This window comes from Botryllus schlosseri, chromosome 9 (genome assembly GCF_051294905.1).
Source record: "Botryllus schlosseri isolate E-star chromosome 9, Bs_hap1, whole genome shotgun sequence".
Taxonomy (NCBI): domain Eukaryota; kingdom Metazoa; phylum Chordata; class Ascidiacea; order Stolidobranchia; family Styelidae; genus Botryllus; species Botryllus schlosseri.
In genome coordinates, this window is record NC_137244.1 from 19205485 (window position 1) to 19227017 (window position 21533).

Consider the following 21533-nt stretch of genomic DNA (forward strand, 5'->3'; position numbering starts at 1 on the left):
ACCGTTATCTTGTAATTGCGATTGCAGTTAGACCTGATTTTGTAAATGAATGTTATTTCTATTTATTTTTGATCGCAGTTTTTGCAAGGGTGGTAGTCGCAACATTAAAACCTATATATGTTTTGTTGAATCGCGCGCAGCGCGAAGAAAAAATTCATATAGCATAAATCTACCCAAAAATAAAATTGTTTATGTTGATTTACGAAAATATTATGAGCTTACGTCAAGCCTTCAAAATTCTGGACATTTGGGCCTATTTTAGAAATTCCTCCCGGACGCAATTTTAACACTGAAATTCCGGACATGTCCGGGAAATTCCGGACGTATGGCAACCCTAATATAGACACTATAGACCGTAAGCCGTATGTGTCGTGTGACAGTCTCCAGCCTCAAGGCCAAAATCTCCTATGCTGTACCGGGACCGAATTCCCGAGGCTGCTATCCGTAGTTCTTCAGAATGATGTTTTGGATTCAATATGACATGTCCAATCTATGAGATAACAATTGCGTATGTGTCCGAACTCGTTGACCTTTCCAGTTAGGCTTACGCAATCTCTCGAGTTATAGTCATTTCCATTTCTGCAGATAATTAGTCAGGTGTAGTGCGAACATGAACCGTGTCGAATCTTTGTTCCGCACGCCGTCTACGAAGTTACCACACTTCAAGTCACAGCTCACCAGCAGACCTCTCGCAGCACATACGTTAAAATGTTAAAATCACTGTTGTCGTTCGTGTTACCGTACCACCAAGTTACTTGTTTACGTTGGAAAACGCCATTGTGACGTCATCTTGATGTCGCTTGCAGCCCTTGCCCCACCACCCGATATTGTCACGAGCCGCCACTGTATGGAAGTACCAATAGTATTGGCAAAATGCATACGCAAACTTGTGAAGAAAATAGCGAGACCAGTAAATTTATGCATACTGATTTTTTCACAGCAGTTATATTAGCGATTGGTGCATGGTAAGCCGAAAACACAAATGGAAATGTGGGGGTCTGTTGAGTCAAGCCTTCCAGAATTTGTTTAATTCGAACCAAGACCATTGTTTTTGGAGGTCTTCAAAGTGTTGTTACAGCCCTGCTAGAAACAAACACTCGGTACCGCCCATCTTATTCTTCAGTCAGCAGGTGTTTGCGCGGTAAGAATGACCTTTTTTAATCATCGGGCAGATTTCTCCTAAGGGGGAAATTTTGGCTCAAATTTCGGCCAAGGGGGGCACGAGATGGAAAAGGTTGGGAACCACTGGAATAGTTGAAATGCGATATAATTTCTTGAATATTTCCAGAGAGACAAATACGCAACAACGAGCATAGCCTATACTACCCCCTTACGCCAAGTCCCGGCACATCTTAGCCAACTTCTTCAATACAATTTTTATTGAACACCAAACTGGCTACTTGCAACTCATCATAAGTCGACTCCAATAGTAGAAGGCTCTGAGGTTGTAGATAAAGCGATGAAAATAACAATAGTAGGCCTACACAATTTGATAATACACTGTTATCCCGGAAGACGGGCAAGTCGGTGATAAATCTCAGTGAGTGGCCGCAGAACAGCGATAACGGTACCGCGAGAGGTTAGTCACGATTCTTCACCCTCATCTCGGTCACACGTAGATTCATCCAGCGATTGCTACTGTGATCAAACCAGGAAACGCCGCCCCAGCCCGTTGCGCGGAACATGCCATTGAGATTGCTGTATGCGCAGTTGTGGTACCACCAGCCACCCTTATTGTGCAGTCTGGCGCAGTCTGCGTGCGTGGCATCGTTGTCTACGTCCTTCGTGGAAAACGGTCGGTTGTTGTGGTATGCCATAGAATCTGTCGCTGTGCCGGAGTAACCGCCGATTGACAATGTGTAGTTGCCGCTTGCTGGTCCAACCTTGAATAGCCTTCAAATAATTGCGGAGTCGGTTAATATCGTTAATGAAGCACAATATATGTTTCAAATATCATAGGGTTACCATATTTTGGAAGCGGGAAAGGATGACAGTTTTATCAAATCATAAAAGTCTGGTTGACCGAGATAGAAAACAGCCGATTTCGATATCTTTACTGGAAATCTTATTGTGTTGACTAAGAAAAAAGGTCATCAGTTTGACTCGACTCATCCCCCATTACTCACTTTTTACGATACCTCTGCGGTACTGACTAAAAAAAAGAAATGTCATTTTTCATCCTTTAGACCAGTGGATCTTAACTTTGCCTCCAGCGCCCCGCAAGGGGCGCTGGCGATTTTCAAGGGGAAAAGGATTGCCGTTATGTTGACCGAAAACTTCGATGTATATAAGTCTAATTGTCCACACGTGCTTAAATCGCTCGTGCCGAATTATCATATCGCAATCTGCATCCCACAGGTCAAACAACATCCATCAGAGAAAAATTATTTGCCAGTGAAGAAATAGCAATTTTGAATCGTGTGCTTACTTTAGCTTATGTTTATGCGTTTCAATATCTTTTGACAATATAGCGAACAGGAGGTAACAAAATAGCAACATGTAATGAAGTAATTTGCACCAACGGCACGCCCTAATTTGTTTAATTGTTAATTACCTGGCCTTTATTTTTCAAGACAACAGCTCACTCAGCGTTACTGGTAAATCTGATAACGTGGGCTGAGAGGATAAAAAGTTTATAGCGACATATATTCGCAATTGCCACCTATTCATTGATGCATTTTAAAAAATGGCGCCTATAGGGCGACCAGCAGGCCACACTAACTTTGCTGACTATCAAAATCACGCGACAGGGTTCTTGGGGGCGAAGCCCCAAAACGTTTGGTCTATCAGGCTGTGGGTGCCCAAGACAATCGTTTTTTAGGGGGACTGACGAAGTGCTGTTACGGCCGCCCCTCTTACCCATTGTCTTTATTACAGTCCTTACAATATGGGGTGGGGGCGCTAGAGCACTATAATTTTTGAAAGGGGGCGCTGGAGGAAAAAAGGTTAAGAACCACTGCTTCAGACCGAAAGCAACCCTTTTTTGTGGTCTTTTGGGGCATTTTAGGCTAAAAAGGAGGAGAAATTATCAAAAGGGAGGACATTTGAACGAATGGAGAACATTTGTTCAAATAGGAGGAGAAATGGTAACCCTAGAATATCACAATAATGACCTTGTATTCTATAATGTATGATACCGTTACCTATATGCAGCATATATATAAGTTCCATTTTCGTGGAACATATCAACTCTCATTTCATGGTCACCATCTTTGGTCAGCTGATGTAGCGCTTCAAGACCTTAAATGAAATGATTGGCAGGTAAGGAGTAAGGACATAGTCTGTCAAACTTGTAAAATAGCGAAACCTCAATCATTATGCATTTTAATGTATATTTATATTCGCTCCGCGCGTGTTCGATTTCGTTGATGTACAGAGATACTTATAGTGGCTGTCAACCTACGAGTCGAAAGTAATATACAAAATGTTGTTGTTTCACAATCAATATGTCCTTGACAATATTTAATAATTAGTCTATACTAGGCCGATTGCATGGTAAACACAACGCAATGACAAACATGATTACCGAGCCAAAAATCTTTTCCTCGGTCACCGAATCCGTTGACATAATCTTTCCAGTCACGATAGAAATCGACGTTGTTACTGATTCGCCTTTGGAAAACCTGCAGCAAACGAAGTTCAAGAAATTAAATCGTTCCAGTCGATAAAAGTTTTTCAAGCCTGTTGTATTGCTGCAAACGATACAATACATTAGGATGGATAAGAAAATTTCCGAAAGGTGTTTAACTTATATACATAATTTCCGAGGGACATCGCGTTGATGCCTTCCCTATCTTACACCCAAATCCACGACTCAATGTAATTAATGAATTTTCTACTTTAGTCGTACAGATTTCATATTTCCCATTAGCTACCAATATCCTGCTAACCGCTGTAATGACTATGACTGATCTTCTGGCGGGCTATAGCTTATGCACAATGCACATACGCCATTATTGAAACGAAATGGCATTGTGTTACACCACGCAACCTGATACTGATATTAAATCAACACCCATCATCACCATCATTTTATAAATATTTTTATCAGATCAATACACCACACGATTGCGATATAATGAAAAGATGGGAGGGTGCCGAAACGACTTGAAGTAGTCTTTAATCAGACACCCACATCAGCTTGCACAGCATTCAATAAAGGGTGAGTTATATAGACAGAGTACTCATTGCGGTGCTCTTGTAAATGCCAACCTTCCATTTGCTTCTAAATTTTCTCGTTTTCATCTCGTCATCCCTGAGAGCTGTCTTTCCCTGGATGCATTGGGGCTGAACGCACCTTTCGTCCAACACTGGCGCGAATGAAAAGGTGCGGTGTAGAAAATTAAGTTGCATTTTATTAGTAGTAAGTGTACAATAGGTGTGTTACGATATGGTAACCTCGGCTATACTGCTCAATATTGTGTTGCAAAAATGAGTTACCATTTTCAGAATCACTAAAAGACTAATCTTGGAATGTATAGCCGCATGTCCGCGTATCGCTTTTCTGAAATATTCCATCACTGTGGTTCTTACCCGTTTCCACTTCTTTCCTAACGGCTTCCTGAAAGGCGCTTTCATTGGACATGACACGTTGCAGTTCTTTCATCACAATTCTTCGAAGTGCAGAATCGTTCAAATCGCCTTCAAAACTGCTGTTCGCATCATCCGTGGTAGCGCGTTGGTTACAAAATTTGCATACATATTCTTCGAACGATTGAGCCACTATGTAGTCGGCGGAGTACGTGAAATGAGTGACGATCAAAACGATTTTTAAATACATCTGTACAGTGAATCCAAGGGCTTAGTTATAGTAGGTGTTTATTGGGAGTGTCGTGACTCTCCACGAGGGATATCATCCACTATCTATCGGTGATACGAGGTATCAACGATCTCAACCCTGGCATGAAGGGGATTATGGGAATAATTTCAAACTTGTGGCAGCTCACAATGAAAAGGTTGCATTGACTCTGCGCTACATTATATATACTATTCTGAAATGTCTGCTCCGCCCATTACTATATAGGCCTACGCTTCCACATCATGGTACCATAACACCATAACTTAATTGCAAAACGAGTGGCATATAATCCAAATAAGTCGAATGCAAACTAGATATAATTGTATTGCTTGCCGCTTTCGGTTATTGCTGTTATATATCCTTAGGCGCTAATATTTTGCACTTATAGTGGATAATTTAACAAGCTTCAAACAAAAGAGTATTTTTTTGTTTGTTTTTGATCGCGCGCTATTTCGCTCCGCTAAGCTTAAATGACTGAGCAACCGCATCCCACACTGTTGCAGTTGATACTGATATTGGATAGACAATTGTGACGGTGATATATAGATATCAAATTTGTTTAATGGCGACGTTGCTATAACGAGGTAACCGAGAGACATAAAGTATATTTAATGTGTCAGGAACAACTTATTATTGCAAAAGAAATTTATAATCTGAGCTGAACGTACTGCACAGTGCACACAGTCGATTCCGTGAATTCTGTATTTTTTGGCGTAAACGTGCGTACGTGAAATTCCTTGTATAGTGCCACTCAGGCATTTATCGATTATCTTGTTTCCGGAAGATGGCTTAACGCAATATAACTTTCGAAGCGGCTGGCGGCTGTCTATAAATCGACTATAGCTATTATTCGCTAAGCGACTAACCAGATTGTAACAACATTGCGGCAATGCATATATTTATTGGCGAAAAATTACAATAGCCATTTATCTTCATATTTTAGGACTGCAAATCTCATATGAAACCTTCTTATTAGCTTAAAAGCCTATAGTGAAAATTTTGTACCACTTTACTAGACTTGAATCATTGTGCCCAGCCCTAGCAATATCTAGTTATTCACGTAAGCCTACCATATTTTCAGAATCCGGACATAAAAACGGTATCCTCGAGTATAGATTGCGCTGGGTTGACCTATTTTAATCTTCGCCGTATAATCGCCGAAAAAAGAGGACAACATGCGAAAAAGTGGGCATTCGGGCATCCTTGGGGGACGGATCCCCTTAAAGGGGGACATATGTTACCCCTTAAGTTATTGACCCGAAAAATACATCACAGCGAGTCATTAAAATTTCAAATTCTCTCATTAGAAGGAGTGGGTAAAGTCGGGTATAGGTCTCAGTTATCGTGGGCCCGGTCTCTCGATGCTATTATCACACACGTAACGTTTCCGTAGTAAACAACAGACGATGGTGAGATATGCGTAGAATGAATCTCAATCATCCTCTTGATGTAACTTCTCTCCCTCATCCCTGTGAACACATAGGCCACTCGAAAAGTCAGCCAAATCTACGTCGCATTACGATGACGTAGCTGTTGTCACGTACGATGTGCCATACCCTTTGTGGCGTGTTTCATGGCTAAGCTATATACAACATTCATCTTGTGATTCTCGTCAGAATACCGGTTCATGTGGCATGCGGCTACTGCACTTCGTAGTTCGTACACAGCACAATATATATGTATCCGGGCACCGGAAATAAAATTTGTTGGATATCACCGCTAATGACTGAACTCTGGTGATGATGATAATGATAACAACCGGGGCCTACGATAACTTACGGCCTTATATTGCGCATTCCACTTGCAACATCGGGGAGGCCGACGTTCGCAACACAGACATCAACGATTGCTTACGATGACTCCCATTTTCAAGCCATCACATTCATTACTCAACTATCTGGTTGTGTATTAGCGATAGCGCTTCTCTGTATAGCAGACGTCTTAAATTTTGAGGCAAAGATTTTGAGCTAGTAGCTGCGTTTGAGTTATTATGGATTATGGAATCATGCCGGGATTAGCTAATACTACAGTCACGACTGTGTGGTGACTGAATTATGTTTAGCTTCCGTTTAGATCACCTTATAAGTATGAGGTAGGCTAACTTATTCAGTTGGTAAATAACTCAGTATATTGCTGTATGATTCTCGCCGATCATTAGCAGCCAATAATTCATGGTGATATTTCATGCGGCCTTCCTGACAGCGAATTTCGACTGTCTGTATACTTGGAATGCAGGATTAACTTAAGGCATAATAATGGTTAACAAATGCTGTGTTTATGGCTGTAAGTCTGGATATTTGACAACTGGGAAAAAGGTTTCGTCATTTCGCTTTCCATTTTATGATTTGGAGTTACGAAAAAAATGGATATCTTTTGTGAATAGGCGCGATTGGGAGCCGACTACGAATTCTGTAATTTGTGTTCTACACTTTGAATCAAAGTACATCAAAGACTTTGACTCGCGAAAAAATTTACGTTGGGACGAAAAACCAGTCCCTTCCATTAGATCCGAGCAGGAGCTGCAGCGGCCTTCACTGATCCCGACTGTGACTCCTTGCAGAAAACCACCGAAGCAAAGGGTATTTCAGAAAGATGAGTTGAAAGATTTCCAGCTGGCTGATAAAATAAGCAGCTTATCAGATTTGACGGAGTCCCGCGCTCCAGAAGGCTATACCACGTACAAAAGAGATAATGAATATGTGATTTACTACCACATGGAATTCAATGATTTCCCAAAAGTCTCAAAAAGCATAAAGATTGACGATAAGTTGCATGTCAAATTGCAGTGTGATGGAAAGAATGTTCCTCTGCCTCCTTGGTTCACACAAGGCACAAATGCTACTTTGACTAAGTTTGGTGCATTACTTAACTTCCCGAAATATCTCGAAAATGTCCGAAAAAAATCCGACAATTTACTGGATGAGCTTTAAAATCTAATATATTACAAGCCTGATGGTCACGCTCATATTCCGTATTCATCCGAAATGATTCGTTTCGCGCTCCTACTCCGGTACACATCAGCACAAGCTTATAGAATTCTTACAAGAAGCTTTCCCTTCCCATCAATGGCAACCATGAGTCGGTACAGTACAGGAAGCGTTGACTCGGTTAAAGTCCTTGGCGTTATGAAAGAAAATGGCGAGATCTCCACTGACATAGTGTTGATGGTAGATGAGATGTACTTACAGAAAGGTGTTCAATATCACGGTGGTAAATATTATGGAGCAGATGAAAGCGGTCACTTATATAAAGGCATTGTTGTAATGATGGTCCATGGTCTTCAAAAATCAACATCCATCGTGGTGAAGGCACTGCCAGAAACCGAAATTACGGGAAGATGGTTGGCAGAAGAATTACTGGATTGTATTGCCACTCTCAATGAGAATGGATTTTGCGTTCAAGGACTTGTATCAGATAATCATCCATCCAATGTGAAAGCATTTGAAATAATGCGAGAAAAGTGCCCTAGCAATGATGAGTTCTATTTTCATTACACATCCTGCAAGAACAAAACGTAGCTATTTTTTGATAATGTACATCTTGTAAAGAACATACGAAACAATTTGCTCCGAGCCAAGAAATTTGTTTTCCCACCATTCTCCTTCTGCATAAATTCTTCAATAATATCATCTCCGGGTGGATTCATTGCATGGAGCGACCTTCACAAGATCAGAGAATGTGACGATAAGCTGGATGCGAATTTGCGTCAGGCGCCGAAATTGGCGTAAGGCGCCGAAATTGACGTATACCTCTTGGCATCCGGGCAATAACAAGCAAAATGTTAATTTAGCTCTCGCTCCATTCCACGAATCGACTATTGCAGCTTGCAAAAGCTACCTGCCTCACAGGGAAGATATGGCTTCATTCTTGAGCCTAATTAATGCTTGGTGGACAATTGTCAATAGCTGTCACAGATATTCACCCAATCCATTGTCTGATGCAGTAGTTTCACATAATGGTAAAATCAATTTCCTACAAGATTTCGCTAATTGGCTGATCAAATGGAACGGATACAACCCTCAAAATTATTGCCTATCCAAGCAAACATTCAAAGCTCTGATCGGAACCATGCAGTCGCAATCGCTGCTTATGGCAGATTTGTTAGCAGAGGGGTATGAATATGTGATTCCAAGAAAATTCCAAAGTGACCCCATTGAAAGAAGGTTCTCGCAGTACAGGCAAATGAGTGGGGGGCGTTTTCTGGTCGGTTTAACAGAAGTTACCAACTCTGAAAAGATAATACTGCTCCGTTCTATGTTGAAAATTGATAATTAATTTCTGGGAGCATGATGTTGGTGTTCAAAGCTCAGTTCATTTGGATCATTTCAAACAAACAATTGAAGATGTGGCAATTGAAATTACTGGATCATTTTTATCTCCTGACAGTGAGGAGGTGTCCTATTATGTTGCTGGGTACGTTGGCAAGAAGGTCCTCAAGAAAGTAAATTGCAGGGAATGTTCTAAGTTAATTGTTGAAGAATCCGGTGACACTAATTCATTATATTTCGACCTACTCTCTCGTGGGGGATTGCTTGCCCCTTCAGAACCACTCGCTAAGTTTGTTGCATCCAGTTTTTCAATCCTGGATCGTTCTGATACAATCATCTGCTCTCATCCTCAAGTCTCAGTGAGAGAAGCTGCCGAATATGTTTTGCAACGTTTTGGGGGGCCCATAAGCTTTTCCTGTTGTAGTCATCAAGAGCGAGCTTCAAAATTGGCGAACAGAATCATTGTGAACATATATTACAATAACAAGCAGAAGCTAGTTAATGCCTCTGTGAGAAAAGATGTTATGAAGGGCTTTAAAAAGCGGCAGTTGAGCAAGTCGTAGCTTGCCTACATCATTGGTGCATTTGATTCGCTGAATTTGAGGTCGAATCTTTGTAACCATAAGCTTGGTGTTTGTATTTGCGAGTATTTACTTATGAAAATGACTTTTACCATGCATTAAAATACTTATCATTAGCAAGTTTATTCCTTACCGCTATATAGTCTATTTGTGTGATTATTAGATAAGGGGATATACTGGATAACTGTATCTTGGACGCTGTCAATTGTAACTTTGGTAAATTACTAATTTCGTCTGTTATACGGCTTTGCTAGACTTATCCTAAGGGAGGGATTTGGTTGCGAGAAACGAAATCGTAAGCAATCGCTGATGTCTGTTTTGCGAACGTCGGCCTCCCCGATGTTGCAAGTGGAATGCGCCATATAAGGCCGTAAGTTATCGTAGGCCCCGTAACAACAGTATCCATTGTTTGAAAATTCTTGATAAGAGAGCGGCACAATATGTAATTGGAGATAAAACGAGAGATGGCGTCGCCGAAAGACACCTCTAGATGTATAGCTTGAGTATTGTCGACTGTCGTTCGTATTATTGAAGAACAGAAGGCTGGCGCAGGACAAACACGTCATATACTGCACTGATAAGTGCGATGTGACGCTATAATATGGGCTGTTCATCGAGCAAATCGACGGAAATTCACCCACACCTTGCTGGCGCGACGCCGATAAACGCGCATAAGGTTTCTAAGCGAGTTGGTAGTAGCACTGGCCATGGCATCAGGAAAAAATCAACGGATAGTGGAATAAGTTTATCAGAATGTAACGAACGAAAGGATCCTCCGCAATTTAAAAAATCAGGTTGGTCTATCTATAATGATATCTATATGATAGAAATATCACGCACTACTACATGCGACTCCATTTAAATAGCATTACCTAATATTATAAGTTGTGGAACGACTGCTTTTATGCGTTACATATATAGTGTCCATGTCCGATTGTCCGTGCAAGGTTTACGCAGTATTACGAAAATATGTAATGCATATAACCGCAGTGTTGCTTTCCGTTTGGTAAATATTAGATGATAGAGCTTGAGCGATAGGGCCAATAACCGTCATCCAGCATGCTGCGTCATTTTGTCACTGTAACTGGGAGAGCCCTTGATTTAGACAAAAGTGATACAATTCCGTCGCTTTTTGCAGCAATTGCTTTCGAAATTCCTTTGGGATACACATCGAATTCAAATACCAAGCCGGCGCGTTTCACAGTGAGTTTATTTCAGTCCATTGTGAAGTCCCACATACATCATCGCGTTTATAATCATCTTAAAAGTCAACGAAAATTTACAGGTCAGCTCCAAATTCACTGGAGATGTTCGTGTTCGTACTACCTCGAATGAAGGTTCGGTTGTAAAATCAGACGCATTGAATCACGTAAGTTAAACTAGGATGACAATTTGTATCTCCATCAATTTTTATTGCGCAAACTATATCAGTCCGCATTGTCCTGTAGCCATCAAAGGTACTTGAGTGCGATATCTAGTACTCAAACACCATTTCAGTATAGGTATGTAGGGTGGGCGCACGAGTCGTGAACCTAAACATATATTAAATCCAATGCAATGTGTTAAATCCAATGTTAACTGTGTTAAATCCAATGCAATGTGAAATAAATGGTTGGAAGAGCAATTAAAAGTGTCCTACAGATATTCTGAAATAACAAGAAACGCTAGACTGCTGATTTTCTACCAACGATACGTACGGCGCGGTACGATTCTGTCACCAACAACATCTAAACATTGATAGTAGATGTCAAAGAGCAGCGAATGCATTGTAGATTTGTAGCGCTTCTAAAAACCAAATAGACCTCAAAGCGTAGGCTCTACTCTACACTTTTGTCCATACAGATCGACTGGAAGCAAGCGCGTGCTGGTAAACTGCGCGAACAGGAACTTCACAGTATTGTGGCGCGCCAACGCAGGCGCGAAGCGCGGGCACGGCAGGTGCAGGAAAGGGTGAAATTTTGCTATTTCCCTACCGGCGTCCTTGGTGAGGATTTTTGTTTTCAGAGAACGAAGCTGCAGAACGAATTGGAAATGATGGACGATGAAGATCTGAGCGACATCGAGGTGGACGGGAACTTCCATGTCAATGATGGTAAGTGCAGCAAGTTGAAGACGATCTCTGGCAGCCTGGAAATTGTGACTGTCAAAGTCGTGAATTTTGTGTCTCGCACTACTTGGCATATTGGAAATTTTGTGTCCCCGATCCCATGTCGGACAGCAGATTAAAAACCCAAAGCAGACGATTTTATTCATCTATTTTATTTATTTTCCCAGTAACTCCTATGCATGCCTGCACGGTACGTATCCTTCCCTCTAAGGCGGTGGTTCCTGAACCTTTACTGACCTGCGGGACACGGGTTAATCTGGCTAATCAAGTTAATCTGGAAGCCTCTCCAGAACCCCAGTTTCTCGCTGAATCATAAAACATACCACCATACACATTCACCTACACACAAATCATTACTATAGATTAATTACTGAAGCAGAAAATGAACTATGCGCGTCAACAGATTGTTAAAAGGATAAAATCATTTATCGCAAATCAGTACGAGTTTTGCTGCTCCGTTTCAGATACCAGTTCAGTATCACTGCTCTAAAGTTCAGCCTCTGCCCTGGGTCAGTTATGACGGGCTGGGTAATGAACTCGAGTGAGGAATATGTGACACAATTACAGGAAGCGGAATTCTTACAGTATTTAGAGATGCCAGCATAATTATGATCATAATTGAGTCGTAATCATTTGATATCTACAGCGCACATGTCAATATTTGTCCTAGGAGAAGAGCTTATGTATATGCGAAACTACGTCTTACTGCTAAAGTATACATTAATACATATTATATATATGCCGCAACCCAAACCCCCCAATTGAGGGGCGAGCACGAAGGGGACCTAAAATTATTTCGTGTTTTTTTTTTAATTTATGCCACTTTTTCAAAAAATTTTCGGGCTAGGCGCGATTTCAAGTTGCCAAATATATTGATTTGGGGCTACTCTTTCCCCCAATAAAAAAACGCAATATTTCTAGAAATGGGAATACCGGCGTTGGCTATTACCGCGCCACGATGCACCAAGAAATATAAAGTTTTAGGCCATGTACATTCGACGCCAAGAAGTGTGCCAGAACGATCAGCAGCGAGAAAACCTTGGCCGAAAAGGACTAACCTTATGCTGACCGAAAACTTTGTTATATATATGTACGGCTGGGCAAAATCGAGCACCTGAGTGATTCGACCCGAGTATTCGATTATCACTCATTATGACGTCACAACAGAATATAATATGTCAAGGTTTAAAAATGTACCTTTTATCCCACCACAAAGAATATAATGCCTGTTATCCGTCACATTAAAGATACTTTGGTATTTTTTCGACCATACCGATTTCATTGCTCTTGTTGACAATGTTGTGGGATGATGATGACTTTTCAAATGTGTTATTTCCAGTAACGTTCGTATAATAGCTTTGTACTATGTCTCGTAGGCTGCGACACGGCCAATCAAGGTTTCAAGGCTTCCTCAGTGAAAAATTGTATCAAAACTATAATTCTCGATAGTAAATTAACTTTTAGGTATGAGGAGCGCATAATTTCATCACTCGAAAAACTCATCTTTTACTACTCGACTCGAATCATTACAATTAATACTCGATTCAGATTCGAGTACTCGAATCATGGTGCCCAGCCCTATATATAAGCCTACAAAATACCTATAGGTTAGATTGTCCACAGGCGCCTAAATGACTGGCGCCGAATGTTCCTGTCTTGGCAATCTGAACCTCACAAGACAAATACCATCCCGCAGGAAAAATTATGAGCATGTAAAGAAATACCAATTTGAAATCGTGTGCTTCTTTTAGTTTAGTAGCTTACGTTCGGGCGATTCTATATTTTTTGATATAGCAGACAGGAGGTCACGAAATAACATCATGTTACGGAGTAATGACAAAGGGCCCTACAGTTTCCAAGACACCTCACTCAGATTTACCGCGGTAAATCTGATTACGTGAGCAGAGAGGCCAAGAAATTGATAGCAATATATATGCAATTCCCGATCTTATTGACCGATTTTATCATGAATTATCGAACATTTTCACGCTTCGCGCTGGCTCGCTAAACAGTACGTCTAATCTCGTGGCAAAAGCGAACAACCTGATTGGGGGTAGGTTTATCACCCTGCCTATGGGATCCCAAGAGCCAATTTTTTTGGAGGGGGGCGGCTGACGAAGTGCTGTTTCGTTCCTGCCAACGGGTATACGCCCGAAGTTGTTTAATTATTATTGAGGGGTATATACTATGCCTTTTCAAACAAATCTAAGTCAGCTCTACCTGTAAATCTGATTACGTGAGCAGAGAGATGATAAGAATTGATAGCAATATATATGTAATTATCGATCATATTGACCGATTCAATCATGAATCAGATAAATTTTTCGTGCTTCGCGCGTTTATGCGAGAAAAGCTGATTCAGCAAACGGGTCCCAATGTAGATGTTAAGCAGCGGTGAACAGCGGTTTATCATCATATGGGGGGCCCAAGACCTAGCTAGACCAACGTTTTTTTTTTGGGGGGGGGGCTGACGAAGTGCTGTTACGGCGCTGGGCCTGTATACATTTATTATATCCTGTTGAATCTGGATTCAAATTTGAATAAGACCCGAAAAATGTTTGATGCATTGTCAGCTGGTAACTAACTACTTTTGTTCAGATTACGATTTCGCCGCGGAAGATAGTTCACAACAAAAGGATGTTGGAAATGCGGATACACCGTCCGTAGACTCTGATGCCTTCTGAGAGTGGAACATCTCGAACTCTCCGGTATGCAGCTCTGCATACCGCCGGGTCTCGTGAAAACTGACCTCCGAAGATAACAGAAGCGGAGAACGCATTTCTGTTTTCGAACACATAGAAAGTCTTCATCGTGTTACATAGTATTTGTGACATATAACCATAACGACGCAAGTCATTTACAAAAGAAAACATTTTTAATATATACACAAATATACACGAATTACTCACGAGTAATAAAAATAAATTGTCGAACGCTATCTCTACATCAACATATCACTGCAAGCTCTGATTAACTTATGACATCATAGAAAGTAAATAGGGGATGATATTGTATTGTCTCTAAAGCAGCCTCGTTCCGCATGAGATGCTATAGTCGCGTTTCAGTACACAGCATTGATCAATAGTACTTTGTATAGTCAGCATTTCCCACCCAGAACTTGAGTGACGACACGAAAGCACACCCCTTACGTTGTTGTATTCCGGCATGCAACATGAGCTACTATTATATCTGCGGTTAGTAATGCTGCGGGTATATCCCTGTTTCAGTTTCCCTATGCTATAATACTGCAGGTCGTGACTCCAGCACCAACTCGTTAAGAGCGTAACACGACAGAATTGAATCTGCATCATTTTTCCGATAATATCATTTGGAATAGAGGTGGATTAAGCATTCAGCAATGCTACTCACTAACAAGCAGTAACAAGGTATTCAAAAACCGATTCCAGTAGTAATAGAAAACGAAAATATCTGCTGAAGAGTGCCGACATAAGTAATTTCAAAAGTAGATATGGTCCAAGCTTCGCGTAATTTTAGTTGTCAATTGGAGTTGAGCTACTTTCGAACTGTGAGATACATCTTCGCCACTAAAGCAAAATTATACTAGATACGATAATACATATTGATGCAATTTTATTCAAAGACATTCATTTGGAGTGATGCAGGGGCTACTTCGAACGGTTTTTATGACAGTTTAGCTTGTAAAAGTGATACAAACATACCCAAACCAGTCTCTACTATACAGAATTCAAAGTGAAAAAGGAAAGTAGTTGGTATAACAAAAGTTATCTAAAAACGCAATGCCTTGAGTAATTCGTGGAAGTAAGTGAGACCTACTTGAGTAGGCTACTTCAAAAATATAAGCAGTTTATTACTGACTACCTCTATGGTTTCAAGATTCCAGGCTGATATTATTTTGCCGAATATGCGTTGACAAATGGAAGAATGAAGATCCATTGATTCGTAAGGATGCAAGCACCAATAGTTCTTATTTTATTTAGGTAGGCAGCCCCCCACAAGGCACCAGCGGTAAAATCTAAGATGCATTGAATTCGCTTATTATGACGTCGCTATTTAGTGTCCTATTATGAAGATATGACAGCATTATCACTCTGCTCTCGATTCCTTCTGGGCGTGCTGATCTTTGACAGGCGTTACTTGATTCGCATCTTGGCGTCTGGCGCAAAATTTATCCTTCCTACAATATACCGCTGCTACCATACCCAGAATAGCAGTGGCTACTCCAATGGCGATGAATGCGATCTTCAAAGTGTCACTAAATTACAGGCGATTAGATTTCCAACAGATTTCAAATGGTAACAGCAGGCGTTTCATATACCTGGATGCACTTGGGGATGCTTCTTCGTGGTGCTCTCCAGTTGTTTCGTTTTTGCTGGGTTCTGCTTTTTCGAGGGAAGTTGGCCCACCAACCGATTCTGAGAACATCGTAGTCTTGTGACTATTTGTAATAGCATATAGCGTACATATTACGATAATTCGCTCTAGCTAACCAGACAATGATCAAGTCTAGTCGTGATGCTACTCAAGTAAACGTGAGAGCAGTGCGTTTCAAGGTTTACCTAAAGCAGGGGCGGGCAACATGCGGCCCGCGAAGGGATTTTGTCCGGCCCGCGGACAGTTTTCCGTCTTACATGATAATGTGGCCCGCGGCCCCAGTCTTCCGAGATCCCCAACTACTTGCTTACCTACATCAAATATTAGTGACTGTATGTCATTATACACATGTAGGCGGAGCGATGAGCGAGGGTGGAGCTTACTCGTAACTTCTTCGAAGCGAGAAGACTTATTGCATTTACGATGTACTCAAACCTAATGTCATTTGTGGTGATCACGGTGTTTGTCGACAACAATGGTCATTTACACCAGGCCGATATTTCTTATTTTTTATTCCGTAACAGTCGACTTGCAGCACGGGACACTTCTATAGGCTTTTGTAAGGCACCGCTTATGCCAGTGGTTGTCAACTCAAAAAGGGTCTGGGGCCACTTTCAAATTTCGTAGAGGCCGCGGGCGGCATGAATTCAATATCGAAATAAAACAGGCCACATAGTTGAACAACCACGCTATCTCGTCACCTATTAAACCCTAATGAATTGACATCTTGGCTTATCGAACGCCTTGAAATCTTAATTAAGGATTGAACCGTGTGTTGATTGATCAGCAAGTAGCAGGCGTGGTGCTGCCTATAAGACAATGCTGTTCTCAAACCCACATTGTCTTCGTCATTATTGGCGAGAAATGGCTTTGAAGTTACATTGCTGTCGTTAAAATACATTCATTAAACACGATTTATTCCTTGTATTTGTGGATAAATGGGCGAATAATGTATCGATTCAGCAATCCGGCCCGCCAAGTTCTTAATTTTCCTATATCCGGCCCGCCGACTGGAGAAGTTGCCCGCCCCTGACCTAAAGTCAATCATGCACCGAGTGGTAGTAAAGAATGAAGGGATTGAACTGGAGTATCTTAAGAAGACATCCCACAGTTCCATATGTCAATGACAACGTTTAAACACATGTGACTAATGCGGAATTGCTGACTCGTATGTTAGTGGGTTACAGTTGTTGTGATAAAGATACGTAGATTGACAGATAGATTCGCAAATTTACTCATGAAACGATCTAAAACTCCCCACATTCTCTTTGAGGGAAAGCATGTGAACGACTTTCGAGTTTCCAAATCTGTTTTAACTATAACAGTAGTTTAATATCATTTAGTTACTGTGTAGAACACGCACTTTATGTAAAGTTCAGCTACGTGGCGTTACCTACCTGACAAATCATGTACATTTCCATTATATTACAAACCTGTAGTGGTAATCGCCGCAGACGGAGTTGTGGTATATCCACACAAACTGTTGATCTCGTCCGATTGGTCGTTGCAACTCACTACTTTATTGCACATACTTGTTCTTTTGAAGCAGTAAGATTTGTCGCGGCATATGTATTGCCTGGAATAATAGCCAATTTCATAACCGGACTTGTCTAGATATCTAAATGAACGTAGCTGTCTTACTGGGGAGGGCAACTTCGGCTGATACTCGGCTCCCACCCGTATAGCGTTTCGTCGACATTGTCGAAGTCTATTGGATCAGTCTCTCGTTTTCGAGACCGCTTGGATCGACTCAAAGACACCCCTTTGAATAAAGAACTTATGTTCAATTCGTGACAGGATAGTATCATGAAGTTTCTGCCTACCTGAAACAAAATGGTCGCCAAGATGATAGGAATATAGCGACAGCAAAAGAACAACACGCGCGATTAGGGTCCACATTCCCAGGTTGGTGTCCTCAGTATGGAGAGACTTCAAGAGGCATACATCAAACAGTGGAACACTCGGAAGGTGCTTATGATGACCTATTAAGGTGCTCAAGTATAACTTTTGATATCTTTGTCTTTGAGTGGGAACTACAACAATGCGCTTAGCAACAATGAGTCGGTTCACAGATAACTTGTGAATAGGAATCTAAAAAGCGAAAAATAGAAAATACAAACATTTATAGAAGGTGGTTATATAGCATATCGAAGTCTTTGTAAACTGAATGTGAGTGAATATTAAACAACAACGAATAACAACACGCCCCGTAGTTCCGCTCTGATACTCTAGCCCAGTGGTCGGCAACCTTTTTTTTCTCAGCGAACTGATTACGAAAGGAAATTTATTCGCGGACTGCAATATACTATTCAATTATGTATTGAAATTATGTAGGAGTCTTCTCAAAAACATAAATGTGCAACAATGAATTTGATTTCAACGCATACACTATATGACTATAAGGTCACTAAAGGGTATCCAGTAAGGAAAAAACACGCAGAAAAATGATTAATTTGATTTTTCTTCAATTACTATCCGTGATCTTGAACACTAAAGTAAGTATGCGAGCATGTCGCGGATCAGTAAGCAACTGCTTGTGGACTGGTGCCGGTCCGCAGACCTCCGCCAAACCCTGCATAGATTGATGTAGCACATTACTCACTTTGCTATCAGCTCAAACAATATAAAGACGAATGAATTGATTCTATTTTATTGAATAAGTACAAGTATAACATTGTCTATTTATTTACACACTCTACATCTACATCACTGACCACTGGGCTCGTTCAGAATTGACCCATTTCGTTTGTTCGCTCGTAATCACGAAACGTATTTTATGTGGCACATTGTCCTGGAATTCTTGGAAATAATTCATTTATACGGGATTTGCAACGTAAAAAATGACTATGATTGCAACACCTATGCAATGAAACGTTGTAGGCTGCTCTATCATTAAACATCATAAACTCTCAATATCTTGCACATAAACAGGTAACAAATTTATATACAGCACTGTTTATGTACATGCGAATGCTGGTCGCTCCTGAATAGACAACAATGCCTGGATTGGAACATGAATCAAAGGCACTACTTGTGTTGTATATGTTGTTAACTGACAAGAGGGAGTTGTTTTGACTGAGTTGAAATATAGTAATATATAGTGCTGGCCGATTACAGAGATGAAACTACTGCACGATGTACAATTGTACAGGTGCGTTGCAATATATCCATGCTGTAGTACTGAAGAGTCTTCAAGAGAATAGCATGATATGATTCGACGCAGGTGTACAGTACGGAATAGTTTCAATTCCGCCAATTTTGAAAAATCATAGTGTATACAACTGTGATCCTGTGGCTATTTTATCCATTATGATGCTTTTGCGATTCACCCATTTTAATTTTAAAGCTTCCGTGAGAACATGTGACATTTATTCTATGTATGTTACATTACACATCTGCGATTATCAAACCGCGACAACTATAGAGAGTCATTTATAAGGAGTGAAAAATGTACAATTTTTGTTCAAATAGTTTTCTGGAGAAATCTCGCACGAAATTTCAGCCGTTGCCTGATAAATACGAACCCTGAATCACGACAGTCGAATTTCGCCTTTGTTATAGCGATTTCGACAACTTCTATTGACGCATGAATTCTACAGTTTGCAATACCTTATTCAACTTGCATCTCCTTCTCAAATTGAATGAATTCAATACCTTACCCTTCTGTGACTAAACGCCTCAAAGCATTCTTCGTTTCCACCGGAACGATATATCCCTTCGAGATACAATCCGGAATTTATTGATATAGTTTTAAGAAATTATGACCGAGGACTACATGCAAAACTTATCATATCAAATGATCTCAAATTATGAGCCTACTAATTTTTATAATCGGTGATTACAAATGGCATCAGTCTCTCTCCGAGGCAACCTAAATATGTGTTTTCACAATTGAGACTGTTGCACTGTAATCGTAGTTTATAGAGTTTGTGGATTATATGATCGCTTTTTTCTTGGGATCGCAGTCAAGTGGTACAACGGACAAAGGGTAAGAACGGATCTACCTTTGAAGGTGCACTTTCACACCGCAGAAATATCGATATTAATTTCCATCACAATACGCCAAATTCGACAAGTGCGGCGATAAGTGTCATTGCCAGATTAGATTAATCACTCGTTGCGATGACCATATCCACTGTCCAGGCGGGCTGCGTATTTTTGCGGAAATTTCACATACGGAAGGTGATCCACTTGTTGCGAAATGTGATTGTTGGCAGATGCTTAATCCCAGGTAAGTAAAAGCCGAGGCGGTGATCCTTCAGACTTTTCTCACACATCAGCGAGACAAAGGCGACGTTGGTAATCTGGAAATAATTTTCTTTTGTGACTCATTAGAAGGCTTATTGCTATTATGACGATGCTCTGTTACGTAATTAGCTGAATGCTTCGATCTTCAACTATACGAGTCTAGGATCCAGCTCGTTTGCGGATTGGATGTCATGGCGACGGATCACGTGAACTGTGCGCATCGCCTGAATCTGTAGAGCAGTCCCTGCTATAATGCTCTGTATACAGACTATATATCATCTTAGCTTCCTATAGGATTGTATATAAAGAACGACTTATTCCAATCAAACATTTCGCTCAGCTGCACAAGGCCGGAGTAGCCAAGCACCAAACCCCCTTTATGCCAACCAATACGTTGTATTTCTGACTATTCACTTTTACGTCATATGTACGGACTACGTCACAGTGGATCCGTGAGTTCTACCTACTATTATCCTGGCTACGCTAATGACTTACGCACGCCCGTGAAGTTTCTCTTCGTGAAGACATTGTTTTAGAATCGTATCAGAAGCATATATAGTGTTGCTCGATTATTTGGTAGGGTAGGCGAGATAACGTAGTTGTATGATCCACAGCTGCAACACCAATGCGTTGCGGATTCGAGTCGAACCGAGGTCCTGCCTAAGAGTCGGTTGTATAGACATAAGTGGTCAAAGTAGTCACCGTGGCTACTCAAGTAGAAGTATCGCTGAAATTTCTACTCAAGTAGAAGTAGAAATGGTGATTCACAAGTAAGTAAGTAGGTATTCTACGGTTATATTTGCCTACGAAACTGAAAACTGTCAAGTAGAAGTAGAAGTAGTCTAAAATCATAACTACTTGAAAAGTAGTGTGAGTAGGCAAAATCTACTTCAAAAAGTAGAAGTACTTCGTTACTGACCATCCTATGTGTATAGATCGCTATGAAAAACAAAATCCGCCGATAGCCGTGATCGCCGATCTTCGGATCCGCGTAATCACCTCTCAGTGATACGGATCGATTGGCGAGTCGAATGAACCCCGATCGTTGACACAAATCACGTCAGTTAATCCGTCAAAGCATCTTCTCATGGCGGGACTGGACTTCTGGAAGTGTGCTGCTGCTCGGACACCATGTCAGGGGTATGTTCGGAGTGTGCTGACACTCGGACATCATGTTT

General features: G+C 41.0%; 4 protein-coding genes across 5 annotated transcripts in view; 2 read left to right on the plus strand and 2 right to left on the minus strand.

Moving 5' to 3' along the window:
* LOC145446089 (acylcarnitine hydrolase-like) overlaps window positions 1-21533 on the plus strand; it is a 282243-nt gene that overhangs the window by 49616 nt on the left and 211094 nt on the right. The window lies entirely within an intron of this gene.
* Window positions 1362-4780, minus strand: LOC145445893 (fibrinogen-like protein A). Its single transcript, XM_080324050.1, has 5 exons — window positions 4534-4780; window positions 4213-4310; window positions 3527-3623; window positions 3144-3240; window positions 1362-1893 (listed from the first exon to the last, which is right to left on the minus strand). The coding sequence occupies exons 1-5, from the start codon at window positions 4778-4780 to the stop codon at window positions 1581-1583; spliced, it is 852 nt and encodes a 283-aa protein (XP_080180176.1). The 3' UTR covers window positions 1362-1580.
* LOC145446380 (uncharacterized) lies at window positions 6643-14679 on the plus strand. Of its 2 annotated transcripts, XM_080324667.1 has the most exons (6): window positions 9849-10441; window positions 10786-10850; window positions 10933-11016; window positions 11490-11597; window positions 11652-11739; window positions 14353-14679. In XM_080324667.1, exons 1-6 carry the CDS (start codon window positions 10249-10251, stop codon window positions 14436-14438), a joined length of 624 nt encoding a protein of 207 aa, XP_080180793.1. In that variant the 5' UTR covers window positions 9849-10248; the 3' UTR covers window positions 14439-14679. The 2 variants fall into 2 exon arrangements, with proteins under 2 accessions (XP_080180792.1, XP_080180793.1); XM_080324666.1 differs by lacking the exon at window positions 14353-14679 and having other exon boundaries at window positions 6643-10441; window positions 11652-14331.
* Window positions 14608-19057, minus strand: LOC145446381 (uncharacterized). The gene is made up of 5 exons (XM_080324668.1): window positions 17931-19057; window positions 17749-17869; window positions 17541-17683; window positions 16052-16148; window positions 14608-15988 (listed from the first exon to the last, which is right to left on the minus strand). The coding sequence occupies exons 1-5, from the start codon at window positions 18004-18006 to the stop codon at window positions 15820-15822; spliced, it is 606 nt and encodes a 201-aa protein (XP_080180794.1). The 5' UTR covers window positions 18007-19057; the 3' UTR covers window positions 14608-15819.